Source organism: Sus scrofa, chromosome 5 (genome assembly GCF_054392235.1).
Source record: "Sus scrofa isolate SSC_HxYL_T2T_F1_AM1 chromosome 5, Sscrofa_HxYL_maternal_Yorkshire_Landrace_v2.0, whole genome shotgun sequence".
NCBI classification, from domain to species: domain Eukaryota; kingdom Metazoa; phylum Chordata; class Mammalia; order Artiodactyla; family Suidae; genus Sus; species Sus scrofa.
The window spans coordinates 51,068,168-51,091,127 of NC_139387.1; the positions used below are offsets into that span (position 1 = coordinate 51,068,168).

The window sequence follows — 22,960 nt, forward strand, 5'->3', positions numbered from 1 at the left end:
TTGAATATTATGATCTTTCATTTCTCTGTGTGCATGAGCTGCATGTATTCTAGCTGCTAGAATAGAAGATTACACAGGGAGCTGTAAAGAGGGGGAAATGTCGTGTCTTATGGGGGCATCAGAGAAGGCTTCCTGGAGAAGACAGCACTTGATCTGAATGACAGATGAGAGAACAGCACTTGGAGGGCTGAGGGAGTTTGGTGGTTTTGAGGGTCTGTAAATGCTTTCATACAATGACAAAAAGAGATAAAACAAGACCTGTAATAAAGAACTTTCTGTCCTCTGCTAGCCAACAAAGTTTTGCTGCCAGAATGTGAGTTCCATGAGGGCCAGGATTTTTGTCTGTCCTAGTCAATGATATATCACCAATGTCTAGAATAGTGCCTGGCAATAGCAAGTATTAAATAAATCATTAAATGAATGAATAAATGTAATTCTACAGGCCAGTACCTAAAATCTGATGGCTTAGTGGAGTCACCTAGGCAAGCTTTTAAAACCAGAGGTGGCTCTTAGGAGTCTGCATCCTCATGAAACTCATGTTTGGGAATTATTACCATTGGTTATGGCAGGTCATTGGGGAAGGAGTGTATTCTTAACTACTTCAGTTGGATGGGTCGTTGGTTTGATCTTCTTGCTGTAGGTGTCTGTGGCCTCCCCCCATTTGGACCCCAGTGGCTTTCCAGAAGAATTAGAGGGGGGCAAGAAGCCTGCCCCCACTGCTGGCCATGGCAGGTGGGTTTGAGGTTTCTAGGCAATCACCAGTGTGGAGGTGCCATCATCAACCCAGTTTGGATTCTGACTGCAGCCCATTGTGTACAGTGGTGAGTGAGACTGATGATACTGTACTAATGTATTATGTACCATACCTGGGACTGAAATACGATGGTCTAACTTCTTTTTTTTTTTTTTTTTTTTTTTTTTGCTATTTCTTTGGGCCGCTCCTGCGGCATATGGAGGTTCCCAGGCTAGGGGTCGAATCGGAGCTGTAGCCGCCAGCCTACGCCAGAGCTACAGCAACGCAGGATCCGAGCCGCGTCTGCAACCTACACCACAGCTCACGGCAACGCCAGATCTTTAACCCACTGAGCAAGGGCAGGGACCGAACCCGCAACCGCATGGTTCCTAGTTGGATTCATTAACCACTGCGCCACGACGGGAACTCCCGATGGTCTAACTTCTAAAATCATCCAGACTAATTCCAAAGCAGAAATCTTACCCTCAGTGTTCCTGCTGCATATCCATTTAGACTCTAAAACATATCAACAAGGATAAAGCAAAACAGATCTTGAAGTTGCTCATTCCATTTAGGGGGATCTCTGGTTATTATGTTGAGCTCCAAGTCTGCTTCTCTGTAGCAGAAACTTACTGGTCTGTATTTACAGCAGTTCTAAAAAAATAAGAACTCACTCTATTTCTTCTTTTACAAAAGTCTTTCATATACTTAATGACTCCTCTCAATTTGCCCTTAATTTAATCTTTAAGGTAAAAGCTCATTGGTCTATTGTTCATAATTTCAGAGGCCTTGCCAGGTGGTATGCCTTGCCCTGGATTGGTTTAGTATTGTTTCCTCTTTTTTTTTTTTAGAGCCATACCCTCGGCTTGTGGAGGTTCCCAGGCTAGGGGTCTAGTTAGAGCTACAGCTGCCAGCCTACGCCACAGCCACAGCAACGCAGGATCCAAGCCACATCTGCAACCTACACCACAGCTCACAGCAATGCTGAATACTTGACCCACTTGAGTGAGGCCAGGGATTGAACCCACCACCCCATTGTTCCTAGTCAGATTCATTTTCACTGAACCACAACGGGAACTCCAGTATTGTTTCTCTTAAAACATGGCTCACGGCCTTGGAGAGAGCAATGGGATAATCCACCACCTTGAACACTGGACCACTAGTGAACTAGAGAAGACCATCTTATAAGAATTTTATAGATGTACATTTAAAAAAATTATTTGGGTATAGTTGGCTGTACAACTATATCTTAGGTGTACAGCAAAGTGCGTCAGTTATACATATGCTGATATCCATTATCTTTCCCATATAGGTTATTATAAAGTATTGAATAGATTTCCCTGTGGTCTATAGTAGGTTTTTATTAATTATCTATTTTATACAGTAGATTGTATGTTATTTCCTCCTTCTAATTCATCCCCCACCCTTCATGGTTTCCCTTATGGTAACCATAAGTTTGATTTTGAAATCTGTTTGTTTCTGTTTAAAAGTACATTTTTCTGTATCATGGAAAAGCCTCAATCATAGCTGACTAATGAAAGTTAATGTATTGGAGAAAACAACTATTAGTATTGAGGCCAAAGGCAGAGAACAAGCTTTGGCAGAGTCCCTTGTCAAATAAATATTTAGTCTATTCTTGAATTTATGTCACGGACCATGACTCCTTTGCCGTAAGATATAGACCACAGTAAACCATTCTTCTCAAGGTGGAATATTCAACTGGATGAGTCAGTTGAGATTCACAGGCACAGTCAACTATAAATGTTTATGGACCATTTAAATTAACCACAAAAATTACTTGCATGCAGTATCATTAGTGATCCTTCTTGATTTCTTTGTAAAATTTTATGAAAGTAGTAGTAATGCTTATAAAAAAAAAAGGCAGTTTAAGAAAGTTATCAAGTAAAACTCTAAACTACCCTCTCCATTTTTATAATCTGTTCCTCCTCTCTAGAAGTAATCCATATTAAAATTGTTTTAATTATCTGGATTTTCCATTAATGTTGATGCACATTATATATATTTTATAGTAGTGTTTTATAATTTTTTGCACAAAACATTGTCTTATATTTATATGAAAAATGTCTGTACAACTCATCTTTTCTTTAACTTTTCATAGTTGCCTAGCTTACTTGATCAGAGAAATATCTTTTTGAAGCTTGAGCTGTATACATGTTTTCACCAGAAGTATTATGATATGTTGGTGTAACAGAAGTGGTATGTTCCACTCATGCCTTGCCTTTGGGGTATTTCTCCAGCTGATTCATTCAAGGACTTGCTTCTCCCTGCCTCATCTTTATCAAACTTATAGACACCCAAGGCTCTATCCTCCACTGAAGGTGGCCTCTGAGTATCCAAATCCATTGAGAAGGGAAGTTAGCTATGTGGGATAAGCCAGGTGGGAAAATGTGCAAAGTCTGGAAGCTGAGAGAGACATCATTTTTACTTAAGGTCACACCAGGTTCCAGGCTAGCTGACATTGTTGGGTAGTACTTCAAAGACTTCTTACCCTGGAATCAACTGACAGCAACATATACCTCCAATATACACATATACCACCTCCCACATACTACCTTCCCTGGTACTGTTTAACCTTAGTACTAGTTCTCAAATTTTAGCACACACCACAGTTGCCTGGAGAGTCTCTGATTCTTTAAGTCTGGTGTGGGCCTCAATAATTTGTATTCCTTTCCAGATTCTGACTAATGTTTTTCTATACAGTGTGTTCTCCTTTTGCTGACTCCACACTGGTCTATGTGCTTGTGTGAGATTTTAACTTACTTTAGAGGACTAAATTCATTTTGCAATTGTACATAGGAATCTCTCTGTCTCAAACCCAAATCAGTAGTTTTTCCATTTCAGCCACTTTCTGTAATTTAGCGATGACTTTTTCTTCTTCCATAGCAATAAGTGACATGTGTCCTATTGTTAGGTTGGAGATAAGACCATAAGGATATAAGAGATGAAAGTTGATTATGGGCAAGTGGGAAGAAAGGCTAGGAGAAATGTATCAGTTGATGCTTTCAGCTATTATCCCACTATTGGAGAAATCTCAGGCTTTGTTGCCTTATAAAGTGTGAGTTGTGTTGTCATATGCTTTTCACAGTGTTCTCTACAAAATAAAAGGGTATTTGATGACTGTGTACAGCTTCTTTGAAATTGTTGGAGTTCCCATCACGTCTCAGTGGTTAACGAATCTGACTAGGAACCATGAGGTTGCAGGTTTGATCCCTGGCCTCACTCAGTGGGTTAAGGATCCAGCATTGCCGTGAGCTGTGGTGTACGTTGCAGACACAGCTCAGATCCCGCATTGCTGTGGCTCTGGTGTAGGCCGGTGGCTACAGCTCTGATTATACCCCTAGCTTGGGAACCTCCATATGCCACGGGAGCAGCCCTAGAAAAGGCAAAAAGACAAAAAAAAAAAAAAATTGTGAGCTATATTATCAAATCTACCATCATTTCTTTGTATTGTGGACACTATTCTCTATATAAAAAAGTGGAGTGAGTTTGTTACTGAGTCGTTCACCTGGATCCACACTGTGGCCCCAGCCTGAGCCAAGACCTCTGTCCTGGTCAAAGAGGATTTACACAGCAAATAATGAAATTGACGCTGAGACTACAAGTAGCACAAACTTTATTCAATGGCCAAAGAATGGAGAAACCAGAACTTCATTCACAAATCAACTTCTTGACTCAATTTGGGCTGAAACACAACATATATAGGAGGGTAAAGATAAAAATGGAAGGAATTGGAAAGAATAGGAGAGATTTTCATGCCCTATCCGAGAACAGGGATGTGGTTTGGACCCAGAACTTAGGCAACACTCCATTTTAGTCCTTGTGTGGGCTTTTCCAGGTGTTTTCATGGCAATTGTCAACTGTGGTGGCGCTAGTAGGTGTGTCATTTAGTATGCTAATGCATTACAGTGAGCTCAGATCTGCTGGAAGTCAGATCTTCTGTCATCTTGGGCCTAGTTGGTTCTGACCAGTTTTTGTCTTTCTCTTTGTAGCTTCCTTCTGAAACTTAGATAAGAACAACAGGTTTCCATTCAAGGGAGGGGCAAGGTTATGATTCTAGGGTAACAATTTGGTAATTGCTTTAAGAAATAAGTTTCTTTACTTCCAAGTAATGATTTAGAGGGTGACTTTGAAAATAAAGTTGAATCCTTCCATTAGCCTGATGGCAGATCATAACCAATGATAATGGCTACCATTATGGAGTCATTACCATCTGCAAGGTACTTGCCAGGCACTTTGCCTGAGTTAGCTCCCTTAATAAAGGCATATTGAAACACATGAATGACTCAAACTCATCATGCAAGGAATTGAAATGAGCATGGTTATGACTAGACAGAAGATGCCTACGTGTATTAAGAACCTTCTCCTTTGAATAAAGTGTACAAAAAAAAAAAACCTTCAATAACTTTACTTCTACCAAAGAAACAGTTTTGTAAAATGAATGAATTACTCTCCAAGTTGAAGTGACTGTCTGTGGCAATTGAGAGACTCTTTCCTCAGATTTTTTTTTTTTTTTTTTTTTTTTAGCTAGAGATCTTGATGTGACAAATGAATGGATATGGAGTCAAAATTTTAAACATCTTGTTGAGGTCTAGCAAATGTGTGCAAATCTTTAGTACAATTAGAGGAATTTACTCAAAGTGAACACCCATATAACCAGTACCCAGATCAAAAAACAAAATATTGCCAACATCCAGATATGTTGCCAAACAAAATATTGCCAACTCTCCCAATCTTCACCCCTATAAAAGTAATCTATGCCCCGATCACTAACACCTGTGAATTTTACCTATGTTTGAACTGATACATTCTTTTAAACAGTTTTATCAATTCTGGTTATTTGATAAAAGATGACAATTTGAGGTATAGTCCTCTAATATAACATTTGGATACTTTTAACACTAAAACATCAATCAGAAGCTACATCATTATGAATGTCATTTTTTCATGTATTCCTAATATTACTACAAAATTAAGCTCTAAGTTTTCTTCTTCCCTTCTCAACTTAAATATAGCCTTTGGTAGAGTTCCTGCTGTGGTACAGTGGATTAAGAATCTGACTCCAGCGGCTTGGGTCTCCTGCTGAGGCTTGGGTTCCATCCCCAGCCTGGCCCTGTGGGTTAAAAGATCTGGCGTTGTCACAGCTGCGGCATAGGTCACAGCTATGGCTTAGATTCAGTCCCTAGCCTGGGAACTTTCATATCCCCATAGGTGTGGCTATTAAAAAAAAAAAGCCTTTGGTGATATTTGATCCAAAGATATTTTGTGATCAAAAGAAGGAGGCAAGATATACAATTAAGAACTTGTCCTTGGAGGCATGGTAAGGCTTTTCTGGTTATACAGACTCACCAGACAGAGTAGTGAGTGGCCCTTGGCTGAACTGAGCAGTGTGCATTGGTAGGGTCAGATGGGGTTAGACCAAATGGTGAACAATGTGTTTTCACGTCAAACCTCCGATGTTCTTCTTTCTCCAGGAAAAATAATCCACTCTTCTGGACAGTTGTTGCTGGAGACCATGACAGAACCTTGGAAGAATCCACTGAGCAGGTGAGAAATGTTTTTAAAGGTCATTCTCTGCCTGTGCTCTAAGTTGTCACATGTCAGGAAATACAGTTAGCTAAAATATGTAAAAATATGTAATATCCCAGAGTCCCTTTACATGTATCAATTATATACCAACATTTAAAGATACTACTTGAGGTGACATTGAATCTGAGAATTGGCTGAAGTGTGTCAGGTCCATGTACACAGGTCTACGCTTTCTAGTTTCTCCAGGACCACCAGTCCTCAGAAAATGGTTCGTGGACTCTTGTAAATTATGGACATGCTGGCATATGCCACAGCTGCAGCACCACAAGATCCTTAACCCACTGAGTAAGGGCAGGGATTGAACCCACATCCTCATGGACACTGTATAAGATTCTTAACCTGCTGAGCCACAATGGGAACTCCTGCCCTTTTAAATTTAGTACAAAGTCATCTTCATTGTTGACATGGAGAAATGCAGAGATTTAAGCTTATTTTGGACCAGTCTGCCAGGGAGTCATTTGACTCGTTGAGTTTGCCTTGTAATCACTAGCTTGCCAATGGTACAGGTGAGAAGGGCCAAACGCATCGTGGTGCACGAGGACTTTGACGCAGTGACCTATGACTCTGACATTGCCCTAATCCAACTGAGCTCTGCTCTGGAGTTCAACTCAGTGGTGAGGCCGGTATGTCTCCCACACAGCATGGAGCCTCCGTTTTCCTCTGAGATCTGTGTTGTGACTGGATGGGGAAGCATTAGTGAAGGTAAACATTTTTATTTTTGCATAAACATCACTGCTGATTGACAGTTTTGAGACTATGGCATAGAAATGATACCAAGCAGTATCTGCTTTAGCCCTTCCTCCTTCAGAAAGATAGAAACCATGTTTTAAATTTTTTTTATTAAAGTGTAACTGATTTACAATGTTCTGTCAATTTCTTCTGTACAGCAAAGTAACCTGGTCATATATGTGTGTGTGTGTGTGTGTGTATATATATATATATGTACACATTCTTTTTATCATATTATCTTCCATTGTGGTCTATCGCATGAAATTGGATGTAGTTCCCTGTGCTTTACAGTAGGAACTCATTGCTTATCCATTCTAAATGTAATATGTGAAATCTAAAACATGGCACAAATGAACCTATCTGCAGAACAGAAATAGATTCACAGACATGGAGAACAGACTTGTGCTTGCCAAGGGAAAGAAGAAGGGAGTGGGATGGACTGGGAGTTTGGGGTTAGGAGAAACCACATTTTATGGAGCTGTAATAGCTCATCAAATTAGAGTATGAGCTATTTTCTATTTTTCCCTCAGGATGACTTAATCATAAGTAGGCTAGATCTGTAAAGGGCCAGATATAAGTTTTTTAAGCCTTTCAGGCCCTATGGTCTCTGTCACAAGTACTCAGCTTTGCTGTTGTAGCACAAAGCAGTCAAAGACAATGTGTTTTAGAATGGATGTAGCTATGTTCTAATAGAATTCTCCATGAAATTTAAATTTTATATGATAATCTTGCTTCAAGAAATATTATTCTTTTTTGGATTTTCTTTTCAACCATTTAAAAATGCACAAATAATAATTCATGGATTGTAATACATAGACTCAGGGATGTGTTGGGGGCTTGCAGTAGGGGCTGGCATGGAATTGGCCTGCTGGCTGGGGTTTGCTGACCCCTGGGCTAGATTCTAGGGTTCTTAAAGCCATAGTAAAGCACTGATAGATCTAACTGGTTGATGTTTGTGTCTTTCTGCTTTTAACTACATAAAATTATTTTCTTTTATATTTTCTGCTGCTTTTCACTGTGTAAAATTATTTTCTTTTACCCTTTCCTTCTGTTCATATGTCATTTAAAGTCTGTGAGCTTTGCGAACATAGAAAACCTTATGGTTACCAAAGGGGAAAGAAGGCAAAGACAGGTAAGTTAGGAGTTTGGGACTAGTGGATACACACTACTCTGTATAAAACAGATAAACAATAAGGCCCTACTGTATAGCACAAAGAGCCATATTCAATATCTTATAATGAATAATAATGGAACAATATGAAAAATAATAACATATGTATATGTGTTTATGTATGTATATATGTGCATATATATGCATATACATATATATGAACTGAATCAATTTGCTGTATACCAAAAATGAACACAACATTAAAAATTAACTACACTTCAGTTAAAAAAATAATGGTAAGTTCTGTGAGCTTGTAGGGGAGGGGAATTTATCTTTGATCGAATACAGTGTTCATGTTCTCAGCTTACTGTGCTACCTGCAGCCAAATTGCTTTTTTAAGAATCTTTACAACTACCATATGAGGAGATTTTATCCCTCATTTTGCAAATGAGGAGGTTATGACCCTGAAATTTAAGTTAATTTGCTAAGATTCAATGGTTAATAAATATCAAAACTGGGATTTAAAATCAGCATGGCTCAGCTGATAAACCTGGAATGGTTTTCTCTTACCTTTAGAATAAAATCTGAACTCCTAGCCTGGCGTTGGAAGCTCTGCCTTGGACCTCCCCTTATCTCTCCGGCCTCGTTTCCTCCTTTGTTCCCTTGTTGGCTGAACTTCAGGCACAATGTCTTCTTTCTTTGTCAAGCTCTGTACTTTGGTCCCTTGTACCCAGGCAGCACTCTGACTCCAGTCTTCTCACAGGCCCTCCCTGTCATGCCATCCTCAACTCAGAGCTTCTCAGTCCCCTTTCTTGGAGCAGGACCAGCCTTCCTTCACTCTTTGCACTGTCCAGTTGTATCATCTCCTTGCACATAAATGGACTTGACATCACTTTCTAGAATCATCTTCTACATCTCATCCCTTTGTGAGACAGATCTCTGTCCAATGTACAGCTCTCTCCCCAGGGGTCGACGTCTACTGAGCATAGAGCTAACATCCTGTACATTTTTACTGACTGCCTTCAAAGCCCTTGAGTAAACATGCCTGTTCTGTAACACCTTCAACCTTCAACCTTCACTAACGCCATGACCACCAGACACCAAGGTGGCTACGATCTTAGAAAAGCTGAATTCAATCTTTCAATCTCAGAAAGCAAGTCCTCAATTTTGAAACATGGCAATAAACCACACTGATGCGGCTGGTCCCTGAAAAGAGGATTTTAAGATTACTTATGTATCAGATTACTACTTTTTTTTTTTTTTTTGCATTTTTGTCTTTTTGGGGCCACACGCATGACATCTGGAGATTCCTAGGCTAGGGGTTGAATCAGAGCTGTAGCTGCCAGCCTACACCACAGCTTACGGCAACACCCCAGATCTTTAATCCACTGAGTGAGGCCAGGAATGGAACGTGCGTCCTCATGGATGCTGGTCTGGTTCATTATCCACTGAGCCATGACAGGAACTCCAGATTTCTACATTTTGAAAAATAAGATTTAGAGGACTTCCCATGTGGCTCACAGCATAATTACTTGGAGTTGCTTCTACAGTGACTGTGGCTCGACCCCTGGCTTGGGAACTTCCATTTAAAAAAATTAATAAATAAAAATAAAAAATAAGATTTGGAGTAGGATCTATGCTAGGTCCTAGTTCTGCCCCATAGGTGCTGTGAGATCAAATCTTAGGGCTCTAGCTTTTTTATGTGTGGATCAGTGTGATAGCCCACCTCACTATGTTATGAGTATTATTAGTTTGGAGTAAAAAACTTTATAAATATTAAATTTAAATTTATGTTTAATTATATTTATATATAAATTTTATATTTAAATTTAAGTGTATTGATTTATATTTAAATTAAAATTATAATTATATTTTAACTTTAAATTATATATTAATTTATAGTATATTTAAATTTAATATTTATAAACTAAAATTTATAACATTTAAATTTAAATATTGTACTTATTACATAAATACAAAATAATTTTTATTATTATTTTTTCAAGAGGTATAAGGCTATAAAATGCTAAACTTATCTTTTTAAAATTAGTTATAAGAAGTTCTGGCTGTGGTGCAAAGGATTAAGAATCTGATTGCTGTGGCTCAAGTCTCTGCATAGTTGCGGGTTTAATCCCTAGTTTAGTCCAGCAGGTTAAAAGGATCCGGCATTGCCACAGCTGTGGTGTAGGTTACAGCTGTGGCTCAGATTCAGTCCTTGGCCTGAGAACTTCCATATGCTGTGGGTGTAGCCATAAATAAAATAAAATAAAATAAAATTTATAAATCTAAAGTGATAGAACAAGTCATGCAGAATAATACATGTTAACACAGGCCTGCCTAAGGGCAAATAAGAAATTCTTCAATGTTCAACATCAGTGTCATTTTCCTATTTTTTAAAAATTTATATTATTGAAATATAGCTGTTTTCCATTGTGTTAATCTCTGCTGTACAGCAAAGTGATTCAGTTATACATATCTATTCTTTTTCTTTTTTTTTTTTTTTTTTTTTTGTCTTTTTGCCATTTCTTGCGCCGCTCCAGCGGCATATGGAAGTTCCCAGGCTAGGGGTCTAATTGGAGCTGTAGCCACCGGCCTACGCCAGAGCCACAGCAACGAGGGATCCGAGCTGCATCTGGGACCTACATCACAGCTCATGACAACACCGAATCATTAACCCACTGAGCAAGGGCAGGGACCGAACCCGCAACCTCATGGTTCCTAGTCGGATTTGTTAACCACTGCGCCACGACGGGAACTCTATTCTTTTTCTTTTTCATATTCTTTCCCATTATGGTTTATCACATGATACTGAATACTGCTCCCTGTGCTGAATATAATAGGACCTTATTGTTTATCCATTGTGTATATCATATTTTGTATCTGCTAATCTCAAATTCCCAAGCCTTCCCTCTCCCAGCCCCCTCCTTGGCAACCACAAGTCTGTCCTCTATGTCTGTGCATCTGTTTCTATTCTCATAAATAAATTCATTCATGTCATATTTTAGGTTCCGCATATAGGTGATGGTATTTGTCCTTTTTTTTGACTTATTTCACTTAGGATGATAATGTCTAGGTTCATCCATTTTGCTGCAAATGGCATTTACGTTTTTTTTTTTTTTTAATGTGGCTGAGTAGTATTCCATTGTATATATACATACCACATCTTTTTTATCCATTCATCTCTTGAGAGATTGTTTAGGTTGTTTCCATGTCATAGTTATTGTGAATAGTGCTGCTATGAACATAGAGGAAATGTATCTTTTCAAATTATAGTTTTGTTGTATATATTCGAGGAGTGGGATTGCTGGATCATACGGTAGTTCTATTTTTAGTTTTTTGAGGAAATTCCATACTGTTTTTCATAGTGGCTGCACCAATTTACATTCCTTCATCAATGTCATCTTAAATTGGAGTTGAGATTAGGTCTCAGTGATAATAAAGGAAAAAGAGAAATATGATTTTAGTTTATATTAGGAAATTATATGAACATAGTATTGTCATGTATTTATAATATATATTTATATAAAATATTTGCAGTTGACCTCTGAACAACTGGAGAGTTAATTCAATTACCATTTATAGTCAGCGTGCCATATCTGTGCTCCCACATCTGCAGGTTCATCCAACTAGGAATCAGGTAATACTGTAGTATTTACTACTGCAAAATACCTGAGGATCACTGGACCCATGCAGTTAAAAACCATGTTGTTTCAGGGTCAACTGTGCATGTATAAATATATATCATATATATTTATAATAGAAATTATCTGTAACACCAATTCCTAGCCTATCTTTCTCTTTATGAATTCTTACTTAGCAATATTTGAAACACTAACTTTTCCATCAGAATTAAACTAGAAAATAAAAGTGTTTCTTGTCTTGTATTTCCCCCAGTGGATTTTCTTCGCCAAGAAGCCACATCTGGAAATGAAGCCACATCTGCACAACACCCTGCATTTGGCTTCAGAATTCTACCTCAGCTTAGGGCAAAACTGAACAGTGGCGTTTGTGTTGATGTAGAGCAAGTCTGAACTTAAAAATATTTCTTTTTTTTTTTTTGCCTTTTTTTTTTTTTTTTTGCTATTTCTTGGGCCACTCCCGCGGCATGTGGAGATTCTCAGGCTAGGGGTCGAATCAGAGCTGTAGCCACCGGCCTACGCCAGAGCCACAGCAACGCGGGATCCAAGCCGTGTCTGCATCCTACACCACAGCTCACGGCAACACCAGATCGTTAACCCACTGAACAAGGGCAGGGACCGAACCCGCAACCTCATGGTTCCTAGTTGGACTCGTTAACCACTGCGCCATGACGGGAACTCCTTAAAAATATTTCTTTAACATTGCTTGTTGCTTACTTCATTACCAAGCTCTCTTTCTGAATCTATTTCTTAGATGGTGACCTCGCAAGTCGCTTACAGCAGATTCAAGTGCCTGTGTTAGAAAGAGAGTTCTGCGAACGTACTTACTATTCTGCCCACCCAGGAGGGATCTCGGAGAAGATGATCTGTGCTGGCTTTGCAGCATCTGGAGGCAAAGATATCGGTCAGGTGAGAGGATTCTGATTTTGCAGAGGAGGATAGGAGATTGTCATCTGCTGGAGATTCTCCTTAGCAGGAGGAAACTACTCTCAAAGCCACAGACAAGCATCTTGGCCTGTGCCTGCAAAGTCACCCCAGACCTCTATTCAAAGGCCAATGGGACAATAGAAAGAGTAAGTTACTCAATCCAAACTTATTGAGATGGCAGAGAGTGGACAGAAGCAGCCATTAGCCAGAGGGCAAGTGGTACTTAGAGGAGCCCATGAGAAGGTAGGAGAGGGCAGCACCATTCAACTGGCCTGCAGGTGGGAAGATGTATTCAGGTAGACTTTGGTAAAAGGGGAACAAGCAAATAAGGATTCTCAATTAGGGTATCCTACTTTCTTCTTTTTTTTTTTTTTCTTTTGCTTTTTAGGACCTTACCTGTGGCACGTGGAGGTTCCCAGGCTAGGGGTCTAATCGGAGCTACAGTTGCTGGCCTACACCACAGTCACAGCAATGCCAGATCCAAGCCACATCTGCAACCTACACCACAGCTCACAGCAGTGCCAGATCCTTAACCCACTGAGTGAGGCCAGGAATTGAACCCGCAACCTCATGGTTCCTAGTCAGATTCCTTTCTGCTGTACCACAATGGGAACTCCAGGTATCCTACTTATGATTTAAGAGTTTTTAAAAATTATTACTGAACTCCTATGTCCCCATACTTAGTTTTTCTCCACAGATTAAAATAAAATAATCCTGAAGAAAATAAGAACCTTTGAAAAAAAATTGTTTACAAATGCAAGGAAAAACAAATCACAAAGCAGTAGTTTCATTTCAGTGATATCACAGAGGTACAAAGCTATACAGATATATTCACATGTCAGTTGGACAGGCATGCTATTGACAAGGTCAGGATCAACTTGTTACCAAACTCAGGGTTGGCTGCTCAAAAGCCAGTAACTGAGAGGCAAGGCTTGGTAGAAAGGAAAGTTGCTTTAGTTAGAATAGCTGGTGGAGTTCCGGTTGGGGCTCAGCGGTAATGAGCCCAACTAGTAGCCAAGAGGATATGGGTTCCATCCCTGGCCTCGCTCATTGGGTTAAGGATCCAGCATTGCCATGAGCTCTGGTGTAGATTGCAGATGTGGATTGGATCTGGCATGGCTGTGGCTGTGGCTTTGGCCGGCAGCTATAGCACCAATTTGTCCCCCAGCCTGGGAACTTCCATATGCCACATCTGTAGCCCTAAAAAGCTGGAAAAAAAAAAAAAAAAAAAGGAAAGAAAGAAAGAAAAGCTGGCAATCTGGGGAGGAGAAGGACTCATGCCCTGAGACCAGTTCCAAAGAGTCTGCTGACCATGATGACTTCTAAAGGAAAAGGGAGAAACAGTTTCAATTAGTCACTAAGGTGGAGGCTCAAATTCTTCATCATTTTTCCATGGCGGGCGGACCACTGACACCTCCCCATCTTCCTTTGAATGCTGTCTTGCCTTCATGGTCCACCTGCAAATTTGCTAAGGGAGGCACTGGTGGTAGAGAGTCAGTCATTGTTTAAATGCTTATGTCTTCATTTTTACTCCTTTTAATACAGGAAAGGAATCAACATGTTAGGCAAGGCATTGTGTATGTTCACTAGAGCAAAAGTCAGTTAAATGCTACTGAATGACCTCCTTTTTATAATTAAGGTTTAAGGGGAACAGAATTAGGCAATCAGGATGGGGCAAAAGAGCTGCATACAAACTCCCCAGAGTTTTAGGTTGATAGATGCAAACTACTGCATTTGGAATGGCCAAGTAAGGGGGCCTTACTGTATAGCACAGGGAACTATGTCCAATCTCTTGGGTTAGAACATGATGGAAGATAGCATGAAAAAAAAAAAGAATGTGTATATGTGTATGACTGGGTTATTTTGTTGTACAACAGAAATTGAAGGAATATTGTAAATCAATTATACTTTAATAAAAATTTTAAAAAATAGCTGCTTACAAATTCCCACTTTTTAGACATCCATTCCATTTTTATTTCTTTATTATTTATTTATTTCTGTCTTTCTTTTTTAGGGCTGCACCTGTGGCATATGGAAATTCCCAGGCTAGGGGTCAAATTGGAACTGCAGCTGCCAGTCTACACCACAGTCACAGCAATGAGGGATCCAAGCCATGTCTGTGACTTATACCACAGCTCATGGCCATGCTGGATCCTTAACCCACTGAGCAAGGCAAGGGATTGAACCCATATCCTCATGGATACTAGTCAGGTTCATTAACTGCTGAGCCACCATGGGAACTCCCATCCATTCCATTTCAGTGGAATTAGGGGCAAAGATCTGTCTTCTGCATTTTCTTCATGCTGACATAGGGCGTTGCATTCTTAGGAGGGAAGCTGTCAATATGGGTCTCTAGCATCTCTTTGCTGACAATTTTCGTCTTCTGTTTACATATATGGACAGCTACTATATATGTAATTTTGATGCCCACAAAGATACAGATTGCTATGAGCAATACCGTTAATCTCATTTTCTTAAGGTCAGTTCTTGGAATTGTGGTAACCATAGATTGAGCACTGCTCAAGATGGAGCAGTTTATGTCATGGCTGCGTTCTGGTCATCATGCAATTAGCTTTTTTCCCCCTCTGGTGGCAGATATAGTAACTGTAAAACAACTCAGGAATTTTCATCAGACACTGAAAAAATTAATCTCTCTTGCCCTAATCGTGAATTACTTGAGCCTCCTCTTTTATGACTCAGGAAGGCCTGGGGATTTTGAGCTTTTCTACAACACAAGAGGCAAAGGAAATGAGGGGCCTTTGTACTTGTGTAAGAATTAGGGAGAGAATTAGGTCCATGTCAGGGTGACCCAGATACCGTGATTTCAGTTGGCACCTTATTTTGGCCTCATCCAGCTTTCACTTTGGCTGCAGGATGACCAAATTTGCAGCCAGTATAAGGAAAGGAACGTAGACGTTAAGATTCTAAGTGTGGTTAGCTTTCTATTACAGAGAATGCTGGATACTAAAAGGGTATCTTCAGAAACTTGCTTTGATCAAATGAACTCTATTATTTCTATCAGGTAATTGGTTTTTATCCTCTGGTGTATACTTGGAGGTAATGGACCTGCTAATGTAATTTCTCAAACAGGAAGGTGAAAATCAGAATGTTGGAATGGAAAGACATGGGAGTTTCAGATACACAGTTTAGTTTTTTGCTTACCAAAAGAAATTTTTTCTTTTTCTTTTTGTTTTTTAGGCCACACCTGCAACATAAGAAAGTTACCAGGCTAGGGTTCAAATCAGAGCTGCAGCTTCTGGCTTACATCACAGCCACAGCAACGCTGGATCTGAGCTGCCTCTACAAACTATGCCTCCACAGCTTGTGGCAACACTGGTTCCTTAACCCTAGCAAGGCCAGGGATCAAACCGGTATCTTCAAAGACACTATATTGGGTTCTTAACCCACTGAGCTACAATGGGAACTCCCCCAAATTTAATTTTTTTTTAAATTTCAAGTTTTTTACCTCCCAGGTGACCTCTATCATCACTGAGTGATACCTGTCCTGTTCTTGCTGACTTTTCCCATCTTTTCTTGCTGACTTTTTCTTTCCTCTTGCTTAATATATTTCAGCCACATTGATTACCGCTGACCTCCTAACTTGCCACATCCTTGTCTAACTTGGGGCCTTAGCCCAGATGTCAAGTATGTGTAAAACACTATTCTTCCATGTTTTTGAAAATCCAGCTCATTCTTATTTTTCATGTGTAAGCGCAAATGTTTTTGAAACTACGTATACATACATGCATGTGTAAGCATATACAGGGTTGCCTTTGTCGTCAGTGTTTCACTCTGAACATTTCCTCCATGGCTCCATCTTATTTGCTTATACTCTTTTCCAGAATTGCCTAGCTCACAGTAGGCACTAAATAATTTTTTTAAAAAAATTAGTAGATGACATTGTTTATTGGAAATTTACTGTATTCTAAGCCCTGTGATAAGCATCAACAAAAGAAGAAAAATTAAGACTCTTTCTGTATCATGAAATTTAATTGCATGAAAAATTCTATATTGGGTATGTGTTGTAACTAAATGAATGAAAGATTGAAAAAAAAAAACACCTGACTTGACACATCAGACAATTTTCAAACTGGAAGGGAGTCTTAAGTATAATCTCATTTTATGTAGTGGAAAAAATTAGGCCTAGAGAAAGTATTAATTGTTTTATATTACAGATTAGGGAATCTATCTCCTATTCCCAATTCAGGGTTTCTAGTGTGAAATTCTTCATATAAAATAAACAGCTATATCAAGTATGTCATCAGCTTAGTTTATTTTTAAAGAAGACAAATTATAGATTTAGTTTGGTCCTAAACTAAACACTGACACATTTGTGTCAAAAAAAATTCCCTGATTAAAAAACAGAAAGACTGCCTTAAAACATGCAAATCTTAGGTCTAAGGCTTGTTTTTTTTCACCCACATTATTGAAATAGTGTTGACAGATAACATTTGAAATATAAATGAAAAACATACAATGTAGTGATTTGATACACTTTTATATTGTGCAATGCTTACCATAGAAGGGTTAATTAACCCCTTCATCAGCTTACATAATTAATCATTTCTTTCTTGTGCTGAGAACACTTACGTGGTTATCCAGTTTTTCCAAAATCATTTACTGAAGAAACTTTTCTTTCCCCATTGAGTATTCTTTATTCCCTTGTCAAATATTAGCTAACTACACACACATATACATAATAGGGCTTTTTTTTTTTTTTTTTTTTTAGCTCACAATCCTGTTCCATTTATCTGAGTGTCTGTTTTATGCTAGTACCATATGGGTTGATTATTATAAATTTGTAATATATTTTGAAATCAGGAAGTGTGATGCCTCCAGCTTTACTCTTTCTAAGGACTACTTTGGCTATTCAGGGTCTTTTGTGGTTCCACATGAATTTTAGGATTATTTTTTCTCTTTTTTTTTTTTTTTTTTTTTTTTTGTCTTTTTGCCATTTCTTGGGCCGCTCCCACGGCATATGGAGGTTCCCAGGCTAGGGGTCTAATCGGAGCTGTAGCTGCCAGCCTACGCTTAGAGCCACAGCAACGCAGGATCCGAGCTGCATCTGCGACCTACACCACAGCTCACAGCAACGCCGGATCCTTAACCCACTGAGCAAGGGCAGGGACCAAACCCACAACCTCATGGTTCCTAGTCGGATTCGTTAACCACTGCGCCACGACGGGAACTCCCTTTTCTCTATTTCTACGAAAAAAAAATGTTTGATAGGGAGTTCATTAAATCTATAGGTGGCTTTGCATGGAATTGACATTTTAAAAATATTAATTCTTCCAGTTCATGAACATGTACTATCTTTCCATTTATTTGTACCTTCAATTTTTTCATCAAAATCTTAGTTTTCAGTACAGAGATCTTTTACCTCCTTAGATTTATTCCGAAATATTTTATTCTTTTGACGCTATTGTAGATGGGGTTGTTTTTCTTAATTTTTTCATAATTTTCTTGTGTATAGAAACACAACCAATTTCTTTCCTTCCTTCCTTTCCTTCCTTCCTTCCTCCTTTCCTTCCTTCCTTCTCTCTCTCTCTCCCTCCCTCCTTCCCTCCCTCTTTCTTTTCTCTTTTTTAGGGCCACAGGTGAGGCAAGTTCCCAGGCTAAGTGTTGAATTGGATCTGCAGCTGCTGGCCTAAGCCACAACCACAGCAAAATCAGATCCAAGCCTCGTGTGACCTACACCACAGCTCACAGCAACACTGAATCTTTAACCCACTGAGTGAGGCCAGGGGTCAAACTTGCATCCTCATGGATACCAGTCAGGGTTCATAACCCACCGAGCCACAGCAGGAACTCCACACAACTGATTTCTATATGTTTGTTTTGTATACTTAAATTTTACTGTATTCATTGATAAGTTCTAAGAGTTTTTGGTGGAGCCTTTAAGACTTTCTGCATAAAAATCATATCATCTGCAAATAAAAAGTTTTACTTCTTTCTTTCTGATTTGAGTGCTTTTATTTCTTTTTCTTGCCTGATTACTCTGGCTAGGACTTTAAATAGGTTTGGTGAGAGTGGACACCTTTGTCTTGTTCTTGCTCTTAGAGGAACAGCTTTCAACTTTTCACTGTTGCGTATGATGTTAGCTGTGAGTTTGTTGTATATGGTGGCCTTTATTATATTGAGGTATGTTTTGTTTATGCCCAAGTTGTTGAGTTTTTATCATGAAAGAATGTCGCATTTTGTCAAATGTTTTTTTCTTTTAAGATGATAATTCAATTTTTAACTTTCACATTTAATGATTTGCATATGTTGCCACCTTTGCATTACTAGAATAAATTCCACTTGATTATGATGATTGATCTACTTAATTACTGTTGAATTCAATTTGCTAGAACTCTCTTGGAGATTTTTACATCTATGTTCATTAGGAATATCAACCTATACTTATATTTTCTTGTAGTGTTTTTATTTGGCTTTGGTATCAAGAAAACACTGACCTCATAAAATGAATTTTGGAGTGTTCCCTGTTCTTCAGTTTTTGGAAGAGTTTGAAAAGGATTCAGATTTAAATGTTTAGTAAAATTTACTGTTAAAGCCATCTGGTCCTGGGCTTTTCTTCGTTGGGATGTTCTTGATTACGGATTCAATCTTCTTTTTCAATTGATCTGTTCTGATTTTCTTTTTCCTCTTGATTTGGTGTTAGAAGGCTGTATATTTCTAGGAATTTATTTCTTCTATGTTGTCTAGTTTTTTGGTTTATAGTTGTGCAGAGTAGTCTCTTATGGTCCTTTGTATTTCAGTGGTGCCAGTTGTAATATCTCCTCTTTCATTTCTTTTATTTGTGATTTCATTTATATAAGTCTAAGTAGTCTAAACTATACAGATTGACAAAGAATACATCTTTAAAAATTAAAAAAAAATATATTATGAACAAATTATTGATGCTTCCTATTCCAAAATTAAAATCAAGGGCTCTGACTAAAGCAAATTTTAGAACATGTTTTCTTGGTGTTTCAGGGAGATTCTGGCGGACCATTAGTATGTAAACATGAAAAAGGTCCCTTTGTCCTCTACGGCATTGTCAGCTGGGGAGCTGGCTATGCCCAGCCAAGGAAGCCAGATGTATTTTCCAGGGTGAGTGTCTTCTTGGAGTGGATTCAATCCAAAATCAAAGGTAAATATTTTTCAGATATTATGAAAACAGTGCCTCTTTCTCTGGGGTGGGCCTGGGAGAGGTGAGAGTGGCAGAAATAAGCATTATGAAAGAAAAGATCATAAAGTAGTGTATCATTTATTTTAGTTGCTAAACACATTTCCGTTGGACATAACTATGGTAAAACTAACTTTTCCTAAGGCTGCTTTAAGCTTAGATTTGCATTCTCTTTTGAAAAAAATCTGTGCTGGTACAGACCACATTTTGTCCATAGGCTTTTATCTCTATTTTTAACACATTCTCCCCAAATACAGGTCATGCTTTACTTCAGATTAATAATGAAAATGAAACCTTACAAAGACAACAACTGCCACCACCCACAGCTTCAACAGACGCATCTGGGCCAGGTAGTAGATGTTCATGTTATCCCATTCATATAGATAATAAGAACTTAGCAAGAAACATTGCATATCTGGGTTCACGAATTTTCTCTGAAATACCGTAAGCTGTGTTTACATTCTGGTTGGTAGTTTAAGCTGAAAGACAGGAGAATTGTTATTGTTACTGTCTGAGGATACTTTCTACCCCATATTACAGCTGTTGCAGGTAAAAAATTAAAATCTTGTGGTTGTGAACAGTTCTTGAAATTTGAAGAGCATAGATTTGTTCTGACCTCTGATCTGTTTACTCCTGCATGAATCTGAAAGTCTTTAGACTTTCAGTGATCTTTCTCTGGATATGAGATGACCAAAATCAGCGTAAGTGTTAATGTCTCTCTCAAGTCTCCCACTATTGTCAGTATCTATTTGCTAATAGGATTTTTATTTTTAGTTAAAAGCAAACAGAAACTGGAAGTATAAGTGTGTGATAGATTTACAAAAATATGAATGTTCCATGATGCCATCGTTGGTTTCCAAATGGTCAGGGTCTTCCCCTCTTTACCCATCTCTGCCCCACCCACCCACATATACTCAAGGCCAGTAGACAACTAGGAAGAGTTGGAGAAGACTTGAAGGGGATACAAGAGAGAAAGAGGGAGATTTGCTAGGGTGATGACCTTCAGTAGAAGAAAGAAGATGAGATCTAGTGTCCAGGTGGAAGAGTTGGTCTTAGATAGGAACAAAGTACAGTTCATCTATAGTTGCCAAATGGAAAACAATATTTAGGCACTGGTGCAACTGTATGGGTACATGTGAGGATGAGAACTTCTGGCAGCTCTCCTGTAATTGATAAGCAAATGAAAAAAATGGTTGTGGAAGAGAATTCAAGGGTTGTAGGAGAAAGTATTAAATAAGTTCCCTAAAATAGTGACTAGGAAAATGCAGTAGAACTGTTGGACAGCATAAAAGCCTCTGAGAATGATCATAAATTTAGAGGGAGGCTGATCAGTTAGTTTAGTTGCATGATTTCCTCTGGAGACCCTGAGAGGTACCACATAGATGCAAAGTAGATGGAGAATAGAGTCAGTTGGAGTGGGCCTTTCCAAGTATACAAGAGTATAAGGGAACTGAGAGTTAGTATGAGGAAGGGATTAGAATGATGAATGGTTGGAATTAAGCTATGAAAAGAGTAAAGCAAAAACAGTGAGTTAGGAACAGAGAACAAGTGGTGGGATAGATGAATTACAAGTCTCAAAAGATGAAGGAGTATTGAAGAAAGCTGAAAAATAGAAGGTTAGAAAGGGCAGTGCTTAAAACAGTTTATACAAGGTTTGGAGTTATTGCTAAGGACCCAGCCTCTAGGGGCTGACTATTGGGATAAGTGAATGAGGTCAACTCAAGGGCAAGATCGATGGAGGAATGCTGAGAAATTGAGAAGCTTCAGTGCTGGAGTCATCATCTATGTGGCTGTCAAAATCAGCAAAATGTATGGTAGGAACACTGTTGGAGAAAATGACTGCTAAAATCTAGGAATGAGGTGGAGTAAGCCAGAGACCAGTCATGGGTGGTATGGTCTGACAACACTAGAGTCAGAGTCAAAACAGAAGTCAAAGAGTCATGATTTTTTTTTCTTTTTATGGACATACTTGTGACATATGGAAATTCCTGGGCCAGGGGTCAGATCAGAACTGCAGCTACAACCTATGCAGGAGCTTGTGGCAACACTGGATCCTTAACCCACTGAGCGAGGCCAGGGATCAGACCCACATCCTCATGGAGACAAGGTCATGTCATTAACCCACTGAGCCACAATGGGAACTCCCAAAGAGTCATATTTAGATTAAAATAAAATCTGGAATTGGGGTTGAGATGGAGAGCGGACTTGGGTCCAAGATCCTAAGACCAAAGGATTTTGACAGTTAAATGAACAATATTAATGAGCACCAAAGTAAGGTGGTTGTTTTTGTTTTTCTTTTTTTCCTTTTTAGGGCTGCACCTTTGGCATATGGAAGTTTCTGGGTTAGGGGTTGAATAGGAACTGCTGTTGTTGGCCTACACCACAGCCCACAGCAATGCAGGATCTGAGCCACATCTGCAGCCAGGGATTGATTCCACATCCTCACAGACACTGTGTCTGTTTCTTAACCTACTGAGCCACAAAAGGAATCCAGTGCCAAAGTAAATTAATGCATGTAAAGGACTTAGAATAGGGATGGCATTACCTGTGATGAGGGTCAATAAGTGGTGGTGAAGGTAGTGATCATCAGTCTTTGAACCGTCCCTTTCAGACTGTTAGAAAATGAATGTGGTTAAAATGAAGAGAAGGTATTTTTCATTTGTATGTGTTCATAAATATTTATGCATGCCAAAGAACTTTTAACGTTTTACACATGAAAGGGTATGTTTTGTTTTAGTTCTATGAATATTCTATGAGAAAAAAATGTAAGGATTCTGCCATATTTAACACCCACCCACTCCCACCACTTGCTTTTAACACAAGGGAATGAATGAATCCTAGCAATGTTTTTTTAAGACATTTATAAAAAGCAGTGGCTGGTTGAGAATTCATAACTTTATATGATTTGATTCCCTTTTTAGGCAGGCTTGTCATTGAGGATTCACATGGAGAGGAAACAAAGATTAGAAAGACATATTGTGGGTCAGACTCTGAAAGACCTTGCAGTCTAGGCTAGTTGCTTTGAGAAAGGAAAGAACTTAATTCTT

The 22,960-nt window shown here is 38.9% G+C and overlaps 1 protein-coding gene across 2 annotated transcripts in view; it reads left to right on the forward strand.

Annotated features, from left to right (window-relative positions):
• Positions 1-22,960, forward strand: part of OVCH1 (ovochymase 1) — an 89,676-nt gene that overhangs the window by 26,993 nt on the left and 39,723 nt on the right. For both annotated transcript variants that reach the window (XM_021092126.2, XM_084956441.1), the window contains exons 14-19: positions 641-821; positions 6,226-6,298; positions 6,847-7,042; positions 12,573-12,727; positions 19,721-19,877; positions 20,171-20,263. In XM_021092126.2, coding sequence (XP_020947785.2) covers positions 641-821; positions 6,226-6,298; positions 6,847-7,042; positions 12,573-12,727; positions 19,721-19,877; positions 20,171-20,263 — 855 coding nt within the window. The remainder of the gene's footprint in view (positions 1-640; positions 822-6,225; positions 6,299-6,846; positions 7,043-12,572; positions 12,728-19,720; positions 19,878-20,170; positions 20,264-22,960) is intronic.